General features: G+C 47.6%; 1 protein-coding gene across 1 annotated transcript; it reads right to left on the minus strand.

Moving 5' to 3' along the window:
* Window positions 416-24,484, minus strand: CLEC19A (C-type lectin domain family 19 member A). Its single transcript, XM_005697970.3, has 5 exons — window positions 24,397-24,484; window positions 12,237-12,402; window positions 5,396-5,489; window positions 2,007-2,139; window positions 416-495 (listed from the first exon to the last, which is right to left on the minus strand). The coding sequence occupies exons 1-5, from the start codon at window positions 24,482-24,484 to the stop codon at window positions 416-418; spliced, it is 561 nt and encodes a 186-aa protein (XP_005698027.1).

Genomic DNA, 25,164 nt, shown 5'->3' on the forward strand with positions numbered 1-25,164 from the left:
AACCACCTTCCTGTTTGGGCTCATGTGGATTAGACAATATTGACCCCTCTGCGTCAGCCATGTGCATCCAAGCAGAGTCTAGCCAACCAGCATGTGCCAAAGAGACTGCTTCAAGAATGGGCGTGTGCCCCAAGTCAGGGCAGTGAGATTCAACTCTGAATCTAGAACAACCCCTGGGCTTTCATTACTTGTACCAATAAATTGACCATCCTTCATGTATCAGGCCAGTCTGAGTTGGGTTTCCCGTCACTCGTGACCAACTGATTACACTGTATCTTAAGATTTGCTTGTAGAAAATCTGTCTGAGATATTTGTCTCCACTGTGTGTTGGACATTTATTGAGCGTCGACTTTACATCAGGTACAGCTACAAGTTGATGCTGGAGTTGGGCTCGCGCCGTGAGGGTGAGAATGGATCAGTGAAAAGTTAGAGCTGCGATCTTGCAGACAAAAGGGAACTTCCGGCTGCAGGTGTTATCATTCCATGACCTCAGAGCTGTGGGGGGTGGGGGTGGGGGGAAGCAGAGACTGTGTGAAGGTACACCTACCACAGTAAAAGTATCCCCACCATCCCACCAAAGTAAAAGTCCTCTCCCATACGCCTGGTGTCTACACTGGCATCCCTTTCTTGCTGATGCTTGATGGGGCTGCTGTCCAGCCTTACTCTCTCCTAAGGCTAGTGTTGACTTGCTACTGTGGAGAGGCAGGACAAGCCTCACTCAGAGGCTTGACCCAGCTCCGACTCCTAGGCTCCCAGACAGCTCCCAGAATAGCAATTTGATGTTCCATGCCTCCCTCCCCTAATCAGAAGAAGAAAAAGGAGCAGTTCAGTGTTTGGATCTGGAGTAGATATCGAAATCCAGCTCCATAAGTTGCTTGCTGTGAAAGCTCAAACAAATCACTTAACTTCTCTGAGCCTCAGTTTCTTAATCTGTAAAGTGGAAATATTAATAATTTTTATTTCTCAAGATTGGTATGAGCAGTGATGATGTTCATAATGATGGTGATGACTGCTGATAGCACATGCAAACCACTGTAGTCACTTTATGCCCCTTACCTTCTTTTTCCTTCCCATCAACCCCGTGAGTTAATGGCAACCCACTCCAGTACTCCTGCCTGGAAAATCCCATGGACGGAGGACCCTGGTAGGCTGCAGTCCATGGGGTCGCTAAGAGTCGGACACGGCTGAGCGACTTTACTTTCACTTTTCACTTTCATGCATTGGAGAAGGAAATGGCAACCCACTCCAGTATTCTTGCCTGGAGAATCCCAGGGACAGAGGAGCCTGGTGGGCTGCCGTATATGGGGTCGCACAGAGTCGGATACGACTGAACCGACTTAGCAGCAGCAGCAGCAGCCCCATTTTATGGATGAAGAATCTGAGGCACCAAGAAGTTGGCTACCCAATTTATAAGCGGTGGAGCTGGAATTCAGACAAGGACATTCAACTCCAGAGTCCATGCTCTTGCCACTAGACATATCAGCTGTATTTCCTTCAGTGCTCAGAAGAGCCCTGTGGGTAGGACCGATTATTAAATCCATTCTATAGACAAGGAAAGCGAATCTCAGAGAGAATAAGCTATTGCCTCAAGGACGCAGAGTTAGACCGCAACAGGGCCAGGACTTCCGCCCGACTGGACACGCTTTTCACTACTGCGCCTGCGCACTCTTCCTGGCTTCCGTTTGTTCTGATGTCCATGAGCGCGAGCCACATTTAGTGCGTTGGTGAGCTGACATAATAGCACCATCCTTTGGTCTCTATGCAAGTTTCTTGCTTTCTTTTCATGCTTCTGTCTCTAATGTCTTTCCATCCAAATCACAGTTTGCATGTCAACAACACACCATTAATTATTATTTAAAATGCATCCACCACAGAGAATGGCCACGTCCGTAACACCCGCAAGGGACCTCTGGCCACTCTCCAAGGTGTTGAATAACTCACAGTGCCTCTACCATCCCTGGTGCCTCCCAGCACCCCTGCAAGAGCCCTGTCTCAGGGGCACCCACCGCTGGTGGGCCGGTACCATATCTGCACGCAGTCCTCCTCTTCTGGGTCTGCATGGACACCGTCGTCCGGCTGGCTCCCATCCCAGTAGCTGTAGTCATAGGGTGAGCCGTCTGTCCATTCAAACTTCCCTTCCTGGGGGGTCGCAACCAGGAGCAAGGAAGCAAGCCAAGGAGAGAAAGATCAGGCATTCAGGCCATCTCCAGCTTGGAGTAACATCTAATGCCTTCATATCTAACAGTGCAGAAGCCCTCGCTTTCATCTGATATACTATTATTACCACCATAACTGGTAATGGTGAAACCCTGTGGGCACAAAAGCCCCTTCATGTCCCCTGCCTCTTGCTTGTAGAAAAGCTGTAGTCTCCCAGGCCTCTCGTGAGTCACAGAAGAGCAGGTTCAAACAGTTAATGATTAGGACACTGGAATCACAGAATCTTTAGTTCCTCCCTGAAGATAGAGATGGCAGTGTCCAATGCACACACCTGAGCTGTTTGGCAACCTACTGTAACTGGCACAAGAGGGGAAAAGCTGACGGCATGAGGACCAGACTGCAGCTCTGACAAGCTTCTCCATCTTGGGCAGTACTGGGTCTATGGCTGGCACAGTACCCAGAACTGGCTTCAAGGAAATGAGGGCAAACTGATCCTGGAGTTGAAAGATCAAGATGATGCTGATCTGACCACTGTGTGACAAGTTTCATGATGACTGTGGGAGCTGATTGTGCTGTTCTGCATGCAGCCCCCTGCCTGTGCACTCCTGAAACTCCCCTTGAAAACCTTTGCCTCCTAATCAGCAACTGGGAGACAGTTTGGGGGACCCATCCGCCATCTCCCCAGGTTTTCAGAATACAGCATCTTTCTTATCCCACCAACCCTGTCTCTCAAACACTGTCTTTTGAGCAATGAGCAGCCAAGCCTGAGTTTGGTTCCAGCTCTGGCTGGTAATATTACTAGCTGTTGTTTGTTGAGGGTTTATTATATATCATGCCACTGGGCATTTTGTCCTCACCATCCTGCAAATCAGAAATTGTCATCTCCATTTTATAGATGAAAAAACTGGAACTTAGATTAGTCTACCCAAATTCACATAGTTAATAAAGCATTAGTGCCAGGATTTAAGCCCAGGTCTATCTGACTCCAGTACTCAAGACCCTAACTATTACATTAAAAAATTTTTTTTTTCTACCAGTGAGTGAAAATCATCCTTCATCTTTTTTCTATCTGTCCAAATAGTGTGTATTTTTCTTGTCTGCTGTGGAACCACTCTGACCAATTACAAGAAAAGTCCTGTTGGGAATCTAATTGGTGTTGCAATAAATGTGCAAATTAACTGTGGAAAGAATGACTTCCTTGCAATGCCCTGGAACAAAAGTCATTTCTCCATTTATTCAAGTTTTTAGAAGGGTCTCTACTGAAACATCAATGATTATGGAAGCCACGTTGTATAATGGAAATTGCATGCACCTTCTGGGAGAGAGACTAGAGCCTGGGATTCCAGCTCCTCTCACTTCCTAGCTCTGCAATCTAGACAACTTACTTAACTTCTCTGAGCCTCAGTTTCCACACCTGTAAAATGGACTGAATATGTCCCTCAGAGAATTATTGTGAGAACTGAATGAGGTTAAAAGCACTAAGAGATTTAACTAGTGCCTTGCATGTGGTGCCTAGGACTGAAAAGAAAAATATAAAAGCAAGTCCTTTTACTGTATCATTTGTTATTCTTATTTTTATTCTTAAGTCTTGTAATACAAGTTTCTTAACTCTAAGTGTATTCATAAGCCAATTTTAAAATTACTATTATAATGGGACATTTTGGTTCTTTTTTTAAGTTACAACTTCTATACAAGTTCTTGCCAGGTGAATTCTACTGATTGTTAAACTATCTTTACTGAGCCTGGCCACTACTGTTACTTCTGCTTCACTGATAAGCGAGTTCAACCACGCTAAATGAGCTCTTGTGTCAAGAGAGCTTGTGCGAAGCACAGGCTAACTCCTTTACATATATTGGTCCATTTACTTTGTACAACCAGGCACTGTTATTATCACTCCATTTTATAGCTGAGAAAACTGAACCCCAGAGATATTAAAAAAAAAAAATTGTCTCAAAGTCACCTGTGTGTGTGTGCTAAGCTGCTTCAGTCATGTGTGACTCTGTGACACTGTGGACTGTAACTTGCCAGGCTCCTCTGTCCATGGGATTCTCCAGGCAATAATAATGGAGTGGGTGGCCATGCCCTCCTCCAGGGGATCTTCCCAATCCAGAGAATGAGCCTGTGTCCCTTACATCTCCTGCATTGGCAGGTGGGTTCTTTACCACTAGCGCCACCTGGGAAGGCCCGAGTCAGCTACCATAAACTAAATGGTAGAACAGGCGCTGGAAATGGAATCCTATTCCCTGCGGTGCTCTGAGGCAGGGTTGGAGGTGTACATATGGGAGAGAGGCTCAGGATGCAGCCTGCCTGGGGTAAGTCAGCAGACAACATCTCCAGGTGGAGTCTGCTGTGATATTGCCAGGTATGCGATCTGGCCCAAGCCAGCCCTCTTTGGCCTTGTTCTCCCACCATCATTCCACCTGCTCCTGCCCCATTGCCTCCCAGACACACTGGTCTTCAGTGTCCTTGAGTGTGCTGTGACTCTCCCACCTCAAGACCTTTGCCCATGCCTAGCTGCCTGGAATGCTCTTCCTCTGACTGACTCCTATTTGTCCACTGGACATTAGCTTAAATGTTTCTTCCTCAGGGAGGCTGCAGCAGCTGTAGACGTGCCCTGCTCAGAGCTCCTTCAGGAAGATCTGTTGAGGGAGCATGGCTGAGGGTGACAGCTCCTTGGACCTAGCCCTGCATTCACAGGGAGAACATGCTTCCTTCCTGATCACAGGTATTAGTGCTGGCCCACTCCTGCCCAAGTGGGAGTCCTGGAACGGGCATCCTCTGCCAGGGGACATCCCATTGGCTTAGCCAAGACTTTCCAGAGTGTTCTGCAATCCATCTGAGGCTCTCCCCATCCCACACTCCCCCATCTCCTTTCACAGGGCTCGTCATGGGCTGAAAGTCTTTCCTCCTGCCACATACCTGTCTTCTTTTTCTCCTTTGCAGATATTTTCCCTCAAAAGCCTCTTATCCATCTAATCAAGTTTTTGTGTCTGTTTTTTTGAGAATCCAAACCTGAACGGAGCCCATCACTGCCCATCTGATATGTTTCCATTCTCCTCTCTTTCACAACGTTTATCGTATTCTAACTGGGGTGTCTTGGTGTCTGATTTCTCTGTATGCAGGGCATGTGGCAGGGACCCGGCACATTTCATGTAGGTTCCACGTGAAAAGCTGGTTAAATCAAAGTGGAATCTTGGCTGGAGCTTCCAAGAGGGCCTGATGGCCAGCACTTCCTCACCTGCCTGTGATCGTGAAGCCCTGTCCAGATGTCAGCTGGGATCCCAGGAACACAGCTGTTCACAAGGTCATACACAAAGACATTCTCCTCCCAGCTGCAAAGGTAAGAAACCCAGGTACATGTTACTCATTGCCTCTTGGCGCAGGATTGAGTTACAAATCGACAGCAGCCTTTGTTAACCCTCCTGCTGCTGCTGCTGCTGCTGCTAAGCGCTTCAGTCGTGTCTAACTCTGTGCGACCCCATAGACGGTAGCCCACCAGGCTCCCCAGTCCCTGGGATTCTCCAGGCAAGAACACTGGAGTGGGTTGCCATTTCCTTCTCCAATGCATGAAAGTGAAAAGGGAAAGTGAAGTCGCTCAGTCGTGTCCGACTGGATCAAAGTAAATAGAGGATGTGATGCAATCTGGCTTTCTCCTTTTTTCTTTTTTAACTAGGGCACCCACATGGGCTGTCCTGTCAGGGGCATTTCTGCATTTTTTCCATGCCAGTGCAAAGCAGGACTCAGCACTGTTATTCATCCTATAAATTTAAGTCTATCTCAAAAACACTAGCAAATAAGGTGGATTATATTGAAGAGACAAAAAGAGGCATTGACATTGTATTGCACATACCAAATAACAAAAATCTCCACTGGATGTTCTGCTCTTTCTCAAAAGCCCCCGCCCCTACAGTGCCAGTCCTTACATAGCCTCCTCTCTCCTAAATTTTTTTCTCGTCTTCAAAATCTTTGAGTTTGCTGGAAAATTCAGCTAGAGGCTTGAACTTGCATAATCGACTCACTAAAACCAAATCCTGTAATTAACCATCCACCCTCTTCAACAGGTGTCTTAGGCCATTCAGGCTGCTACAACAAAATACCACAGTCTCGGTGGTTTATGAACTATAGGAATTTATTTCTCGCAGTTCTGGAGGCTGGGAAATGCAAGAACAGGGTGCCAGCATGGCCAGGTGAGTGCACCTCTGGGTGCATACTTCTTGCTGTGCCCCCTCATGGCAGCCGGGGAGCTCTGTGGAGCTTCTTTTATAAAGGCACTAATCCTATTCATGAGGGCATCATCCTCAGAGCTTAAGCATCTCCCAAAGGCCCCACTTCCTAACACCATCACATGGGGCATTAGAATTTCAACATATGAATCTTGTGGGGACCAAAACATTTAAAACACAGCAGAAAGCATTGGTGCGATTCTCACCTCCTATTTCAAAGAGCTTATAAAGTAATTTACCTAACAAAAGAAATTGGTGGAGGACCCTGGAAGTAGTCTGCTGCCTAAAAGAACACTTAATCTATAACTCCTTTCAAAACAGGATTATGCTGAGGTATCCTTTACGCTGCAACAGATTACATCTGCTCCTGATGGCTTCTTCTAAGTGGCCACTCTCTATAGGCTGCCACCTTGTCTAGAACACCTGCCCATCAATTTCATTTTGCTTAAGGTGTTGGTAGCAAGTCCAAGCACACAGAATGCTGTGCTGTGCTGTGTGTGCTTAGTCATGTCTAACTCTTGCAACCCCATAGACTGCAGCCCGCCAGGCTCCTCTGTCCATGGGATTCTCCAGGCAAGAATACTGGAGTAGGTTGCCATTTCCTACTCCAGGGGATCTTCCTGACCCAGGAATTGAACCCAGGTCTCCTGCATTGCAGGCAGACTCTTTACTGCTGAGCTATAAAGGAAGCCCTAAGCACACATAATAACTCTCCTTAATTATGTGTTTGTGGAAGACATTACTAATCCATCCCAGAAGCACTCAGAATTCTGGTTCTCAGAATCTTTCTTACACAGTGTTCTAGGCAGTCTCATACTAGGAGTTGCTAATCAAAATTGTTATAAATTGAATGTGCCCCTCCCCCAAATTCATATATTGAGATGCTAACTCCTGATGTCACTGTATTAAGAGGTGGGGCCCCTGGGAGGTGAGTAGTTCATGAGGGTGAAGCCCTCATGAGTGGGATTAGTGCCCTTATAAAAGAGGCCCTAGAGAGCGTCCTTGCTCCTTCTGCCTTGTGAGGATGCAGCGTGACGATGACCAGCTGCAAACTGGGGAGTGAGCCCTCACCAGAACCTGACAGCACAAGGCGCTCTGATCTTGGGCTCCAGAACTGTGAGAAACACATTTCTGTTGTTTATCAGTGACCCAGTCTGTGATATTTTTGTAACAGCAGCCTAAACGGGCCAAGATAGATATCAGAAGCAGTGGAGAGGAAAGATGGCGGGTGGGGCAAGGCTTACTTGCCCTCAGAAAGAAGATCTGATGTGGGCACACTAAGTAAGTGCTGACCTCTTGAGACATCCATGATTAAGTGAAAGTGAAGTCACTCAGTCATGTCAGACTCTCTGCGACCCCATGGACCATATATATATCCCACCAGGCTCCTCCGTCTATGGGATTCTCCAGGCAGGAATACTGGAGTGGGGTTGCCATGTCCTTCTCCAGGGGATCTTCCTGACCCAGGGATCAAACCCGGGTCTCCCGCATTGTGGGTAGAAGCTTTACCTTCTGAGCCACCAGGGTAGCCCATGATTACAATTAATAAAAATAATTAACAACTCTCACTATGAAGCATTGTGTTACCTGAGTGCTTGTGTAAGAACTTCAGATCCATTATCTCCTCTAAAATCCTCAATCTTAAAAGCTCAGTGTAACTATTGATGTTTCCCAGCTAAGGATTCTGACTCAGAGAATTTATGTGACTTGGGTAAGATCACCAGGCAGGAAGTGGTGGAGCGGGGACTAGCCTGTGGCTGCCTAACTCTAAAGCCCTCTTAATTTTTTCCTTTATAACACCTGCTGTTCCCATCTCCTAAGCTTCCCAAACCTTCAAGATCCTGATTCAGGACTAGTTCTTCCAGGAAACATTCTGTGAGCACCCTCTATATAATCCTTGAACACCTGTAGCAGAAAGTTTCCATGCTCCCCAGGGTGGGCTGCTTGGCTTAGTTTTCTGCTTCTCGAGGTTGTGTGTGCATGCTAAGTCACTTCAGTCCTGTCTGACTCTTTGTGACATTGTGGACTACAGCCTGCCAGGCTCTTCAGTCCATAGGATTCTCCAGGCAAGAATACTGGAGTGGGTTGCCATGCCTTCCTCCAGGGGATCTTCCCAAAGCAGGGATCGAACCCGTGCCTCTTATGTCTCTTGCATTGGCAGGCAGGTTCTTTACCACTAGTGCCACCTGGGAAGCCATTTCTCAAGGTCTCTTCTCTACAAATGGGCTGCAAGGACCACATGGACCAATCTCATACCTTATTTCTATATGGCATCTTATCTCACACCACCACCAGTCTCTGCTCAGTGTTGATGTTCTGAGACCATGTGTTTTGTCTAACATTAGAGTGGTATGATTTGGGGGGGAGGACAAAGTATTCTTCAGTCCAGTGTGTCTTTGCTGTTGGTCCTATCCAGCGAAGCACAGGCATTCTCATGTGCCCCTCTCATGCACAATTCATAGTGTCCTAGATTAACTGCTGAACATGTGTGGTGAGTGGTCATCTAGGGGAGTGGCTGCCCTGCCATTAAAATGGCACTAGATCCACCTGGGCTGGATGGATGGATCCAACGCTGGGCTTGAGGAAGCACAAGCTGGAGTCAAGATTGCCAGGAGAAATATCAATAACCTCAGATATGCAGATGACACCACCCTTATGGCAGAAAGTGAAGAAGAACTAAAGAGCCCCTTGATGAAAGTGAAAGAGGAGAGTGAAAAAGTTGGCTTAGAGCTCAACATTCAGAAAACTAAGATCACAGCATCCAGTCCCATCACTTCATGGCAAATAGATGGGGAAACAGTGGAAACAGTGGCTGACTTTATTTTTGGGGGCTCCAAAATCACTGCAGATGGTGATTGCAGCCATCAAATTAAAAGATGCTTACTCCTTGGAAGCAAAGTTATGACCAACCTAGACAGCATATTAAAAAGCAGAGACATTACTTTGTCAACAAAGGTCCATCTAGTCAAGGCTATGGTTTTCCAGTAGTCATGTATGGATGTAAGCGTTGGATTATAAGGAAAGCTGAGCACCAAAGAATTGATGCTTTTGAACTGTGGTGTTGGAGAAGACTCTTGAGAGTCCCTTGGACTGCAAGGAGATCCAACCAGTCCATCCTAAAAGAAATCAGTCCTGGGTGTTCACTGGAAGGACTGATGTTGAACTTGAAACTCCAATATTTTGGCCAATATTTTTTCCAATATTTTGCGAAGTACTGACTCATTTGAAAAGACCCTGATGTTGGGAAAGATTGAAGGCAGGAGGAGAAGGGGACGACAGAGGATGAGATGGTTGGATGGCATCACTGACTCAATGGACATGAGTTTGGGTAAACTCCAGGAGTTGGTGATGGACAGGAGGCCTGGCGTGCCGTGGTTCATGGGGTCACAAAGAGTTGGACACGACTGAGCGACTGAACTGAGAGCCACTTTTGTTCAATGGCACCTGCTTGGAAAACTATTTCAATATTTTATTGTGTTTTCCCCATATGTGGTCAAAATAACTGGGAGCTAGAAATGCCCGAGGTGCTACTGTAAGTAATAAGGAGCGAAAATCAAATGAACTTAATTCAATTCAACTGTCACTTGAAGCAAAGATGGAAATTATTCGGTAAGCTGAAAGGATGAGAAACTTAAACTTTAATTAGATGCTCCATGAACATAAGTTGATTGTGCGTTTAATTATGAAGGAAAAGAACAAAATTACAAAGCATGAAAAAAAATGCCAGAATTAGAGTATTGGATTGTGTCTCAGAGACAAGATGTAATTAGAGATTTTATAATATTGTCTAGCTTTATGGGAACTGAACTTGGTTTATAACAGATGAATGTGTTGTGCAAATTCAACTTTTCTACATGTTTTCAGCAAAGTATCATATGCCAGAGTGGAAAACTACCTGTATAAGATAGGAAATGCTAGCATAAAATTTGAGGAACATTTATATAAGAGAAAAAAAAAGAGGGATGTCAGGAATTCAGAAGAGAGAAAGGAGGCAAGTTGAGGCAGAAAAGAACAGAATTTGAGTCAGGGGCTGTTGGAAAACCCCCAAATCTACCTGGAATCCTTCCTAGTACCTATTAAGCCAAGGGCTCCATGGGGCAGGCTGGGCTGTCCTTCCTGTGGACCACCAAAGGGAAATCATGTGGAATCACCTTTAAATTTCCTCTTTATTACATATATTTAATTTTCCTCTATAGGCAGGGAATTTTGGGGAACTTATTTTATCCATCCTTATACGTGCCAGTCATATGCTGCACTGAGCTCTGTATCACAGGGGATTTGACTCTGAAGACTGCCTTGCTCAGGCTTCCACGTCAGCTGCCCTCCATGCAAGGGGAGGCACTGATGGAGGCTGGGAGGGAGAGAGAAGCCAGGGTGATTCGTTCTCTCTCTGCCTGGGGAGGTGCTGGCAGGGGCTGCCTGGTTTCTGCGGCTCCAGCTCTCATAGGACTGAACTGCCCTCCAGTTACAGGTAGAGCTGGCTTCCTGCTGGTGTGAATCTCTAGAAAAACTACTGCGTCTTTAAATACTCAAGAGTCCATCACTTGCGAATGTATGAGACTCCATGTTAAACATTTGTAGCGGTTCCTGTTTTCCTGGTCAGATGTTGATTGCCTCACTATATTCTTCAGCACCACCAAGGATACAGTGGATACACTGGTAGATGAATCAATGTGAGGATTCAAGAGTTTGTTTGTTTGTTTTTAGCTAAGATTGAGGACCCCTTCCCCGTTTGTAACCAACCTTGGCAACTCTGAAGCATAAACAACCAACCAGGGTTCTAACTTCAAGGCTCGGAGATTCTTGGAAAATCAGGCAAGACTGTAAATTTGTAGCTTAGTGGCAATGGAATGCATCACATCTGGCTCCAAAGAACCCACAAATCAGCAAGGAAATCATACGTGCAAAGAGGTCACTAAAGTGATGGAGAATGTGCTCCTGGGGAGGTGGATGTGTGCGGTCAGTTGCTACCAAGTCTGGAGTGACTTCAGTGCAGAGATGGCAGAGCTGAGCCTGGAAGGTTAAGGAAGAGTCTACCTGGAGAAGACAGGACGGGAGTTCCCAGTGGGGGGAACAGAATGTGCAGATATGCAGGAGTAGATGGGCTAGACCACACTGGAGAATGTCAAGATGGTCAGTGTGGCTGGGGCTTGGGAGGCTTGGAGGAATGTTGAAGGAGGCTTGGTGGGTGGGCTATGGAACCCAGCTGCTCAGGTTCAAATCCTGGCTCCACCACTTCATAGCAAGATACCTTCTTGGAGCCTTAGGTTCCTATCTGTGACATGAGGGTACCAACCTAATATGGTTTGCAAGAACTTGATGCTTAGCATGCATGCTAAGTCACTTCAGTTGCATCTGACTCTTTGCAACCCCATGGACTGTAGCCTGCCAGGCTCCTCTGTCCATGGGATTCTCCAGGCAAGAATGCTGGAGTCTGGTGCCAGGGGATCTTCTCAACCCAGGGATCAAACCTGCATCTCTTGTGTCTCCTGCTTTGGCAGGCAGATGCTTTACCACTAGTGCCACCTGGAAAGCCCAACTCTTAGGAAATAATTGTCAGTTATTACGCTTTATGTTATGCTATTTACATGTATATTATATGGATTGTTTCATTGGTTCAACCCCCCTGTGATACTGGAAAAGGCATGGCATAAGTTTGGCACTTATAAAAACAGACCTTCCAGCCTGCTGTTTGCAACCCTTGCTAAATGCTTTGTCCTCTACTGCCAAGGCCAGTTTCAGTGACAATAACAGCTAAAATTACCAAAGAGAAATACCAATGGAAGACACCATTCTCTACATCCCTTTCCAAGGGGGTGCTTGACTGGGCTGCAAAGGACAGAGGAGTCCACTCACCTGTGGATGGAGGCCAGCTTGGCAGACTTCCTGCCAATGGAGAACTCTGAGCAGTAGAAGTCAGCCTCAGCCCAGGTCTTATTGAGAGGGAAAAATCTGTAGCAGTGGCCTTTGAACTCCATCCAGAACAGTGGGCACAGGGAAGCCTGGGGCAGCTCTGGCATGGCTGGGGACAGAGAGAAAATGGACTGGGAAGAAGGCTGGCCATGTGAACATTGATGCTATGGCTTATGACATCTTTTAAAGTATAAAAGTAAAAAGTGATCCCAGTATGATTAACACATGCCTAAAATTTACAAAATAGTAAAGGTAATATGTATTCGTTATAGAATCCTTGGAAAACGTTACTGCCTTGGAGTGTTTTTCTTCTTGTCATGTTGAAGGCAGTGATTTTTCAAAATGCAATTGTGATTATATTGTCCATAAACCCCCATCGGTATTCTGATTTCTAAAAATTAGAGTATAAGCATTTCCCCTCATATCATTATAAATTTTTGTAAACATTGTTTCAAACAGCTCTTGAATACTCCCCTGAGTGTCCACCCCACCCCCCCCAAGTTTATTTAATCATTCCCTATTTTGGTCTAATTATATTGTTTCCTCTTTTTAAAAGAAATAATTCGAAAAAGTGCTGAGATGAACAGCCTTGTCTACAAAGCTTTTGCAGCATTTCTGATTTTCTGGGGAGAGATTTTTAAGGCTTTGATATAATTTGCTAAATTGCCTCCTGAAAGCAATTTCTACTCCCACTGTGATGTCTGAGAATGCCCATCTCATCGTGCCCTTGCCAGCACTGTTACCACTTTAATGGCAATCTTTGCAAATTTTATAGGCAAAAAAATGATATCTTATTTCAATCTGCAATTCTGGACTCTCTGGCAAAAGCAGATATTTCCCTATATGTTTAATGACAAAGGACAGCCAAGACTATTTATATCTTTAGCCCATGACTACTGGGGTTCAGGACGTGTTCTTAATTCTGAAAGGGGACAGTAAAGTTCTCCAAACTCTCAGCCCCTCTGGGGGCCTCTTGGTGTGGTTTGGAAAACCACGATTGAAGACGACCAAGCCGGGGAGACAGGCATGCTGAGAATCTGCCTGGAACTTGGATGTGTGGTTCATCTGTAAAAGCAGGTACCAGGCAGTGGTGAAATTGTTAGACTGGAGCCCAGAAGCCTGGGTCCCAGCCCCAGCTGTGCGTCTCAATGCCATATAATGCTGGCACCTTCCTTTCCTTCTCAGAGGTCAGGCTGGCACCTCTTGTGGTGCCCGGGGTGTGGATCTTTGCCTTCAAAACCACTCTGTTAGCTGGCTGGGCTCATGAATAAGGAAGCAGTGGACCCCATTTACTGAGCATTTATGATGTGCCAAAGACTGGCTGGGGCTTCCCTGGTGGCTCAGGGGTAAAGAACCCGCCTGCCAATGTAGGAGATGCAGGTTCGATCCCTGGGTGGGGAAGATCCCCCCAAGAAGGAAATGGCAAGCCAATCCAGTAGTCTTGCCTGGGAAATCCCAGGGACAGAGGAGCCTGGTGGGCTACAGTCCGTGGGGTCACAGAGAGTTGGACACGACTGAAGCTAATGAGTACAGGCACAGTGAATGTACACATACAACTCTATGAATTTTTCAGGGAAGGAAAGGGACAGTTGCTTTAATCAACAGAGCTGAGTTTCCCTGGTGGCTCAGACAGTAAAGAGTATGCCTGCAATTCGGGAGACCCAGGTTCAATCCCTGGGTCAGGAAGATCCCCTTGAGAAGGAAATGGCAACCCACTCCAGTATTCTTGCCTGGAAAATCCCATGGATGGAGGAGCCTGGTGGGCTATAATCCATGGGGTCGCAAAGAGGTGGACACGACTGAGCGACTAGCACACACACGTAGGCAGGCAGCTTCCAGCTGGGGGCTATCTGTCCCCGATGAAAGCCACTGGGCTTTTCTGTTTGACCAGAACCAGCCCTCCCCTCATCCCAGACTGCTGTACTGGTCAATCCTGGCTTGTCCCACCCCTCCCCACCAGTCCTGGCCAATCGTCTTTCAGAGTGCCAGTATCCAAATTGGGGTCAGCTGATCCAAAATCTGCTCTCTTAACCCTCCCTTATATGCAAAGGGCGTTATGGACTTAGTGGGCTCAGTACCCCTGGCCCTTCCCTGCTCCTCTCTGGACCTCAGTCTCCTTTCTCAGTCGAGAGCACTGGTCTAGGGGGACATTGCCTCGATGCTGAGAGGGCTGAAGGACCCCTTGTGAGGCTGGGTGTTGCTGAGCTCCCTGTGGGGACTTTGCCAGTGCCTTCCTCACAGAGAGAGGCAGCTGAATCACTCCCAAGGGTCTCCTTTTGGAGCATTTCCCCCTTTGCATGAATGAGAAGCAGCAAGTCATTTCCATCTACTATTCACCCATCACTTACAACCATGGACACACATTGGTGAGCACTTGGCCATGTCTGTGCAGGAGTTGGCTGGAACAACTGGCCCAAGACGATATTTGTTGATGCTAAATGACTTTCCCCACTCTCACCCATCCTACAATCACTTTACATACTAAGTATTCATACTAGAGATGGAAGTAAAGGATATAACCATCCCAGTTTGCCCAGGACTGTCCCCGGTCTAAATCTGAAAGTGGCACATCCCAGCCCCCAACCCCCAACCCTTATTTGATCTCCTGGAGCACTGGTTCTCAACCAGGGGTGATTTTGATTCCCAGGGGACAGGAAGCAATGCCTAGAGACATTCTTGGTGGTGGGCCTATTGGCATCCAATGGGTAGAGGCCAGAAATGCTGCTAAACAATCTACAATGCCCAGGACAGCCCCCACAACAAAGCATTTTCACACGTGAAATGTCAATAGGGGGACTTCCTGGTGGTCCCCCTAAGGGGCTAAGACTCCACACTCCCAATACAGGGAGCCTGGGTTCAATCCCCACTTGCCACAACTAAATATCCTGCATGACGCAAGCAAGAGCAAAGACCTTGCATGCTGCAACTAAGAGCTGGGGCAGTCAAATAAATAAACAAACATTTAAAAAACCCAAACCCAACAACAAAATGTCAACAGAATTCCTGCCCTAGATGGAAAGCTGAATTCCAAAATGTAAAATAACCTCACGGAGCCACAACATAAAACATCACAGCAAATGTCCACACTCCTCAGCCCATCTGTAGTTTCTCCAACAAAAACGCATCTGAAAACTGATTAGAAGTAGAGTTCGGGTTCTTTCTCTTATTTTACAGTTAAAATGTAAAACTGTCACAAACCCGTGGCTTAAAAGCCCCGGGGCTGGAACACTGTGGTTAAATTTAACTGTACAGACTTCACGGAAGGATGGGGCAGAGGGCAAGCCTTGCTTTTCATCCCGAGTCTGAAAGAGGTGACAAACTCTTTGTCATCTCTCCCACGGAGGGAGGATTCCCCGCTCCTCGAATCCGGTGTAATCTTCCCCTGAAGGTGAAACTTTTTACCTTCTCTCTGCTCTATGAGGGGATCCCGCTCTCAATGTTCTGCTTCAAATGGCTCAGCCGTCATCCCCCGCGCCCCAGATGGATGTAAAACCCTAGCCTCGGTATTAGGGAGGCCGACTCCGCACCCAGAGCGCTGCTGCTCATGTGCCCACTGCTTTGGTTTCTTTTTCTTTGTTTCCTGCCCCTGGGCGCCCCAAACACTTTCCTGGAAGCCCAGCTTACTTTTCAGTGGATGTTTGTCAAGTTTATCTGCATTTCTAGATGTCTATAGGGGAGCCATTTTCTGCTCTCCAATTTACCATAAAGTCTGATCTGGAAGTTTCCACCCTCGTTGTCCTCTCTTTTCTTTTCATAAAAAACAAACAAACAAACAAACAAACAAAAAAACCAAAACAAACAAACAAAAAAACAAAAAACACCGCAACTTTTAATTTGGAATAAATTTACCTTTACAGATAAGTTGCAAAAATGGTATACAGAGTCCTTGAATGTACTTCATTCAGTTTCTCCTAATGTTACCATCTTAACATTTCCATGGTACGTTTGTCACAACTAAGAAATTAGTGTAGGTACATACTCTTCGGGGCTTCCCAGGTGGTGCTAGTGGTAAAGAACCTGGCTGCCAATGCAGGAGACGTGAGACTAGGGTTCGATCCCTGGGTGGAGCGGGTCCCCTGGAGGAGGGCACTGGCAACCCGCTCCAGTACTCTTGCCCCGAGAATTCCATGGACAGAGGAACCTGGCAGGCTACAGTCCGTGGGGTGACAAAGAGTCAGATGCGACTGAAGCAACTTAGCACGCATGCACTCTTCACTAAACTAAGCGTTTTATTCAGATTTCACCAGTTTTTTCTTTACCTGTTCCCAGATCCACCCTAGGAAACCCCATATATTCACTCTACCTTTGTGTTTTATTTGATATGAACTATTTTTGATATCAAATACTATCACTGTCTTGATTAAAGCAACTGTTCCTTTCTTTCTCTAGAAACTTGCCCAGTGATGTGTACACACACACACACACACACACACACACACACACAGTCTCCCCCCATTATTTTTGGCCTCACTGTGTGGCATGTGGGATCTTAGTTCCTGACCAGGCAATGAACCCTTGCCTCCTCAGTGGAAGCAAGGAGTCTTAACCACTGGACTCCCAGGCAAGTCCTATATATACACACACACTTTTGATTAGACAAAACTGACAAGAATTGGCTGGAACTGGCCAGAACTGTCTGGCATTGTTGGATATTTCCCCCAAATCATCTTTACCTCTTCTCTTTCTCTCTCCTCGTATCCAATCAGTTTTTAAGTCTTTTTGTCCCACCTCCCAGTGCCTCTCCAATTCCTTTCTCTCTCTCCTTCTTTTTCTTTCTTCCTTCCTTCTTTCCTGTCTTCCTCCCTCCTCCTTCTCCTTCCCTCCTTCTCTCTGTCTGTGTCTCTCCCTTCCACATTCTTCCTTCCCCCATAGTCTCTCACAGAAACCTCCTTAATTGTCTCTTGGCCGTTCTTTCTGCCTCATCTCACCTTGCAGATCCAGAGAGATCCTTCCAAAACCCTGAGCTGGTCTTCACAGACGCCCTCCAGGAGTGCCCGTCGCCTTTGGGAACAGCGCTCCCTCCTGCCCCTGCAGCTTATGCCATCTCTCACAACATGCTCCAGATTTGCTTCAGCTCTTGTGTGTTCAGCTCTGCAGATACTTGTCTTGGCCTGTCTTCAGCCGATCTGAGCTTCTTCCTTGAGTCTTGTCTGTGCAGTGGCTTCTTTAGGGAAGACGAGGTAGGAGTCTCTCTGAGAGCCCCTAGAGCCCCTGCACCCGCCATTCACATGTCCCCAGGAATTCTTGTTCAGTCTGACCTCCCCCTGCTCAAGGTCTTCTGTGATTATCCCTCTCCCCAGTGGCTGGCACATAGGAGGTAACTAGTTTTGAATGACTAAATGCATGCCAGGGAATCAAACACTGCTCCTTTGGGTCAACTGTCCCTTTGAGGGGTGGGGGGACAGTGGTGAGAAGGGTGTGGGCACCACCCATGTGTCCTGATGCCTCCAAACTGGTCTATCTTGACTCTAGGATGGCGTGCCTGGACTTTTCCAGCTGAGCACTGAGGGCATTGACTGACCCTGGTTTTCCATACTGTTTAGCACAATGGCTGCTGTGAGAAGCGGTACCAGCTTCATCAGGGAGCTCGTTAGCAATGGAGAGCCTCAGCCCCCACCTTCCCACCCTCCTCCCCACTCCTGGTCCCTTTGATTTTCTCCACTGAGCAAGTGGTGGTTATGAATGCCTGGGGTGAAACCTACCAGAAAATGGGGCTGTGACAGGTCACTGCTCAATTAATCCCCTTTCCACCTGGGCAGGCAAAGGCCTTTAATTGGGAGGTCCTGGGAGGCAAAGGAGCCGCTTGCCTGCACTGGGATGGTAATGAACTCCACCCTGCCTGGCGTCCCCCACCCCCCACCTCTTTTACCTCTGGGATTTTAGAAACAAGCATTAGAAGTGTTTCAGAGGACTTTCATCAACCTGGAGCTCAAAGTAGCCTTGGCTAAGCTGTGTCTCTTTTGTGAAGAGATGTCTATAGTTTTACAGCTTGACAGGGAGTAATGGCAACATAATGGCCAGGGCCCACCCTACTGAGCTTCCACCCGAGCCATGCAATGTGCCAGGTGTTCTGTACATGGCAATTCATTTAACCTTCACACATCTTGTAAGGTAGGTATTCCCCGCCTCTGGCCTCATGGATCTTACATTCTATGGAGACTGACATTAAGAAAAATAAGCACAGAAATAAAATGTCATTAATACACAGGTAATATGGCTTTGTGTCATGCAGGCAAAAACTTGAGGGAGCAGCTCCAAATTATTTCAGAAATTTGTCATTTGTTTGTCCCTTTTCTCTCCCGAGTTGAACTGAGGGCCATCCCCACCCTGCCTGCAGGGTGCCCACTGGTGATTACGATGACACCAGAGTGAGTCCCCTTCCCGGACGGGGAAAATGCAGGGTGTATAACACCTGTTATACAGGATACAGGATCACCTGAAAGTGGTACATAACCCAGATTCAGAAACCCAGAGAGCTTCCTGGAGGGGGTTATGTGAGACCCCTACTGGGACCTGAAGGACGAGGAAGAGTCAGCAGAAGAGTGTTCCAAGTGGAGGGCAGAGCATGTGCAAAGGCCCAGAGGTATGAGAGAGAAGGGAGCATTTGGAGAATTGCGAATGGTTCAGCCTGGCTGGGAATTTGAGAGAGGGATGAAGCTGGAGGTGATGCAGAGGAGGGGTGGGATATGGGGGCGGGATGCACAAAGAAGCTTGTTGCCCTGGAAACCAAGAGGCCAAACTACATGGTATTTTACCTCAATTAGCAGCACCGAAGGCCCCCAAGGTCTCCCAGCTGGGGTGGGAGTCAAAGCTTTTGGAAGCTTTGAGCTTGTTAAGGAAAGAGGACACGCCAGCAGAGTTTGGGGCTCATTTTTTTAATCTCTCTTTTTTAAAAGAATAAATTGTCACCTTCCCACACGATCTTGCTGTTCACTCCCCTGGCCCCAATCCAGCCTCCCACAAACACACTACCCTGCTGCCTGCTACCCAGATCAGCCTTGGGAGCCAGCCGGGAGAGAAGGGGGCTCTGGGGGCTACATTTGCCCCCCCTCCACATCACTACTGGGCCCCAGGTGTCCCAGGGGTTCAGAAGTGTCTCCCAGTGTCTGGGAAGGTGGCCCTTGGGAGAGCTCAGTCACCTTCAGTGCCTCCCTGGTCCATATACCCCACCCTCAGGGGGCCTTCCCACTGAGTCCTGGCTGTGGTGTGCAGAACTACTGGCCCCAGGCCTCTCATGCCTGAGCATTGCTTTCCCTTCTCCAGGGCTGCTCTTGTGGCCATATGATACAGAGGAGACAGCACTGGGTGGTTTTTTATTTTGCTTATAATGGTGGCCATTCATTGCATGCTAAGTATACCTGTTGAGACCAAACTGGGGGTGGGTGTCTGTATCATCCCCCCTTTACAGTTGCAGAAACTGAGGCTCAAACTGGGGGTGGGTATCTGCATCATCCCCCCTTTACAGATGCAGAAACTGAGGCTCAAACTGGGGGTGCATATCTGTATCATCCTCTCTTTACAGATGCAGAAACTGAGGCTCAAAGAGGTTAAGTTCCCACTGCTAAAAAGTGGCAGTGTCAGGATGAAACTCAGGACTGAAGCACTCCAGTGCCTCCAGAAAATATCTTTTTTTGGTCTTGTTTTCTCATTTGTAAAACAAACATATTAAACACCAAATTTAACAGTGTAATGAACTGAATGTTTGTGCCCCACCCTCAGGTTCATATGTTGAAATCCTACCCCCTAATGTGATGGTATTTGGAGATGGGGGCCTCCAGGAAGAAATTAGGGTCATAAGATGTCATAAGGGTGGACCCCCGTGATGCGGTTGGTGCCCTTATGAGAAGAGAAGAGACAGAGCTCTCCTCTCTGTGGCCATTTGCAAGACAGGGAAAGAGCTCTCACCAGGAACTGAATTGGTCAACACCTAAGTTTTGGAGTTCCCAGGCTTTAGAACTGTGAGAAAGAAATTCCAGGGCGTTAAGCCTCCCAGTATATGGTACTAGGTTCCTTTGGGATTTTCCAAAATGTCTTATGGAAAAACATGAATGAACTTTTTGGCCAGCCCAGTATTTTGTGATAGCAGCCTGAGATAACTAGGAGCATCATGATCAAGCAAATAATTCACCATTTCCTGGGTGCTTATTTGGCTTGAGGTCTGTGCCCTCAAGTCACAGTCTGGAGGGAGGAACATGTGGCACAGCTGGCCATGAGTCCTTACAGGCTAAGGGACATTCTAGAAGTGTGCAGAGGGCTCTGGGACCATATAGCGGGGGCAGGGAATAGGCTAGAGTGTCCAGGTCGGGGCGAGGGGGGCACTCTAGGATCCAACTCTGTGATCCAGACTAGAGGGTGCAGAGGGATGTACTCTGGGAAGCAGGGACTCTCTGTTGCCCAAGCCTCTGTGTGCCAGCCTCAGAGCTTAGACTCTGGAGTTAGATTACTCTAGTTAGAAACTCAACTCTTTGTGCCTCAGTTTTCTTCTCTGTAAAATGGGCATGATGATAGTGCCTACTTCACAGGTAAGCCAGTGCCTGACTCATAGTAGGCATTCTAGTAAACATGACATATTATTACAGCAGAAACAGCCTCGGCCCTGGAATATTCCTGGAGCTGGAAATATTCCTGGTGCAGGAGAAGAAGATGAACCAGGCCCACTGTCAATAAGGATGGGTTTTGGCTGTGTGCCCACCTTTGTGGTCTGCACGGGCTCACCAAGACCCCAGCTGAGCGCTCTCTCGTCCCACATCAACACACACACACTCACACATCCAAACACCATTCCACAGTGCCAGCTTTTTGGAGGGGAGAGGAAAAGGCTACGGAACGTAACTGATTCTCCCTCCCCAACCCTGAAGCCCTGTAGAAGCAGGCTCTGAGCATCGAAACACTTTGTTAGAATTTCCTTTGCTGTGAAAAGTTCTTGGCTCATGAGCCAAGGAAAGGAAGCTTTTTGATGGTTATGCTTGAAGAATCATAATAGCAAATGTTTTGGTAGACTTTACCAGGTGCCAGGCCCTCTTTTAAGCACTTAATATTTGTGAATCCACATAAACAAGGTGATCAAAGCCAGGTTCTGAGAAAGGTTTTAGGAAAAGGATCTAGTCTGGCTAAATCCTCCCAAGTCTCTCAGAATTGTCTAAAGCAGGAAGCATGGGTCCCCAACCCCTAGGGCATGGACCAGAACCAGCCTGTGGCTTGTTAGGAACCAGGCTGCACTACAGTAGGTGAGCGGTGGGTGAGTGAGCAAAGCTTCATCTGTATTTACAGCCGCTCCCCATCACTCGCACCACTTGAGCTCCACCTCCAGTCAGATCAGCGGCAACGTTAGATCCTTATAGAAGCTCAAACCCTAGTGGGAACTCTGTCTGTGAAGGATCTAGGTTTGCACACCCCTTATGAGAACCATCCTACCCCTCCCCAACACTGCCTCACCCCTAGTCCATGGGAAAACTGTCTTCCAGAAAACCGGTCCCTGGTGCCAAAAAGATTGGGGACCGCTGGTCTAAAGGTTTGTTTCCAAAGCAGATCTAGGGGTATGGCTGAGTTGTACAATTTGAATATATTTGCATGTTCATGAAAGATCCAGAGCAGTGGGATTGAGGGGGAATTTTACACCTAAAGGCTAGGGGTGCAGGAGAAGAAGACGAACCAGGCCCACTCTCAATAAGGACAGGTTTTGGCTGTGCGCCCACCCTCATGGTCTGCACAGGCTCACCAAGACCCCAGCTAAGCACTCTCTAGTCCCACATCAACACACACACACTCACACTTACAAACGCAAACACTTAGCTCACACATTCCTTCCGAAATCACTTTGCTCTAGTGGGTTTGTCCACTCAGGCTTGAACTGGGCTTTCCGTTGGGCTGGATGTATGATGACCTTGGCCAGATTATTTGGCTTCCATAGGCCTCAGTGTGTACAACTGTAATGTGGAAGGATCAGGCTGAGTGGACTTCTGGGACCTGTCCTTCCAACTCTGACTCTGAGGTCTCCAAAGTTGCTGGGTTGGCAGGGATCTCAGTCTCCCTATCAGTACAGTGGGACTGAGGCATGGGGCTAGAGGTCAGAAGTGCCTTTTTGAAGGCATTTCTGTCACAGCAGAAAACTGTGTCTTCTGGCCAATTCTATCATAACATCAACAACCACAGTGGCAGAAGTAGTAAGGTAAAAGCTGTTTTTCAAATGCTTACTATGTGCTAAGCTCTTCACTTGCGTGATCTCCTTGAAGATTCTCTAAAACCATTATTATCCCCACTTTCCAGAGGAGAAAACTTTAAGCTCTGAGAAAGGTCCCACGGGCACAAACTAGTGAGAGAGGAGGAGGACTTCCCTAGTTGCTCCCACTCTCAAACTCAGCCTAAGGCCTTTGCACTTACTGCTGGGCAGAAAGGCAAGATCTTGGAACACACAAATATCCTTTGAAGATATTCTGTCCAGTTTCTCTCCTGTTCACCCATTGCTCAGATGAGAAAACTGAGGCACAAGAACAAGGATGCAAAGACACCATTATGGACTGAATGTCTGTGTGCCCTCCCAAATTCCCATGTCAAAGCCCCAACCCCCAGTGTGATGGTGTTTGCAGGTTGAGCCTTTGGAAGATGATGAAGGTTAGATGGAGTCATGGGGTCCCCATGATGGGATTAGTGGCCTTATAAGAAGAGGAAGAGAGACCAGAGCACTCTCTCTCTCTCTACCATGTGGCCACTTGCAAACCAGGAAGAAGGCCCTCTCGAGGTAACAGATCAGGTGGCACCTTGATCTTGGACATGAAGCTTCCAGAATGCTTCTTGTAGTTGAAGCCACCCAGTCTGTGGTGTTTTGTTATGGCAGCCTGAGCTGACTAATACAAACACTCAGAAAGTTTATGGCAGACCAGAGCCCCCAATGCTTGCCCAAATGAACTGACCACCCTTTACATCCCCCATCACTAGGGTTGCTAGATTAAAAAATGTCCAGAAAAATTTGAATTTCAAATAAACAAATAATTTTTAGCATAACGTGTGTCCCATGCAATATTTGAGACACATTAAAAAATGATTTATTGTTTACCTAAAATTCAAGTTTACCTGGACATCTGTTAATCCTATCACCCTTCTATTTAGATTCACACCAATACTGTAACAGCTCAATAATACGGTCTTATGGGGATCTTACGGATGTTTTATTACAGTATTAGTTCCATTTTAATAGAGACAGAAATAGTATCTAAGCCATAGAGTTACTGTGAGGATTAAATAATTCCATATATAAAAAGTGCTTAAAACAGTGCCTGGCATATAGTGAGGGCTCACAAGCATCAGTTGTTGTTATTGGTATTATTAATAGTTTTAAAACAATGTTTGGAAAGCACCCTCCTGGTAGAGGTGACAGGCAAGATCCTCTGCCTTGAAGAGATTAAAGGCCTCAGGACTCTTCCTACCCCAGAGTCAGCACCCCGACCTCCCTATTGAGTTGAAGCCCAGTGTCCTTCAAGTGGGACACTGGGAGGCCACATGCCTGTGTCTGATGGGTCCCAATCCCAGGAGATCCAAAAAATTTGCAGAGCTGAGTGTCATTAAGCCAGGCACCAGGGAGGTCACTAGAGGGACCCCCATGTCCTCCTGTGTGCCCAAAGCTATGGCACAGCAGCAAGTCTGAAAGCTCCCTGGGAACAGCTATCACAGCCAAGGCGAGGGTGGGTAGCTCAGATGCCAAATCCCTAACAAAAACATCATTTTCAGATCTTCTTATAGTGCCAGGCACTTTCCTCACATTATCTCATCTCCCTTGCATAGTAGCCCCAGAGGGGGCCATTGTGACCACTGTTTTCTAAAGGCAACCAAGGCTCAGAGAGGTCAAGAAACTTGTGCTAGGTCACACAGCTTTCAAGATGCAATGCTGGGCTTTATCACCAGGTCTCTTTGGGTCTGGCCCTAGGACAGTGTCCATCAGCTGGAGGGAGAGGAGCTGGATGGGGGTTGTCAGGAAGCTCGGCTTGGCTCCCCAATATTCCTTGGGTCAGGCAGGCCTGCAGCCTAGTCAGTGAGGCCTCAGTGACAACTCAAGTATTTGCAGATGTCCTCCTGTCCACCTGCTCCCGGCCCTGGCCCCAGTACTCACCTGGGCTGATGTTGATGTCCGTCTGTGGAAAGGCCTGTGCGGAGAGAAGGGTCAGGACGGACACGGTCCACAGCCCCCACTTCTGCATCCTGGGCCCCGAGAAAGCCACCTCCCAGCTTGAGCAGGGGAAAGAGGCCCTGCCAGGTCCGATGGCTCTCCTGCTCGGAACTCAGGAGGACTGGGTAGAGAGACCCCAGTCTCCGCCCTCTCCCCTCCCCTCCTTCTCCCACCTCCCTCCTTCCTGCACACCGAGGTCAGCTCAGAGTGACAGCCCGAAGGCTGCCCCTGGCCGGCCCGCTTCGGAGAACTAAGAGGAAGCACAGTCCTGCTTCCAAGCCACGAGTGACCTTGGGCCTGGGTTTGCATCCCCTGGGACTGTAAGATGGGACAATAGCAACATGCACATCCCAGCCTGGCACAGGAGACAAAGCATCTTGGTGCTCTCGGACAAAGTGAAAATATAAGCTAGCATCTAGAGCTGAGGTCTCCTGGGGCAACTCAGCCCTGGATGTGATTTGTTGGGTCCGTGCTGCGTGGGCAGCGCCAGTGGTAAAGAACCTGCCTGCCAATGCAGGAGACATAAGAGACGAGGTTTGATCCCTGGGTCGGGAAGGAAGATCCCCTGGAGGAGGGCATGGCAACCTTCTCCAGTATTCTTGTCTGGAGAACCCCATGGACAGAGGAGCCTGGCAGGCTGTAGTCCATGGGGCCGCAAAGGGCGGGACACGACGGAATCAACTTAGCACACACACACGTGCGGTGTTTTAA

Source organism: Capra hircus, chromosome 25 (genome assembly GCF_001704415.2).
Source record: "Capra hircus breed San Clemente chromosome 25, ASM170441v1, whole genome shotgun sequence".
Lineage (NCBI taxonomy): Eukaryota > Metazoa > Chordata > Mammalia > Artiodactyla > Bovidae > Capra > Capra hircus.

Coding starts and splice junctions, on each gene's coding strand:
- CLEC19A (XM_005697970.3), bottom strand. CDS start 24,484: ATGCAGAAGTGGGGGCTGTGGACCGTGTCCGTCCTGACCCTTCTCTCC. Junction 5,490..12,236: donor AAGCTGGCCTCCATCCACAG/GTGAGTGGACTC, acceptor TTACCTTTGCAG/CTGGGAGGAGAATGTCTTTG. Junction 2,140..5,395: donor GGCTTCACGATCACAGGCAG/GTGAGGAAGTGC, acceptor GCGACCCCCCAG/GAAGGGAAGTTTGAATGGAC.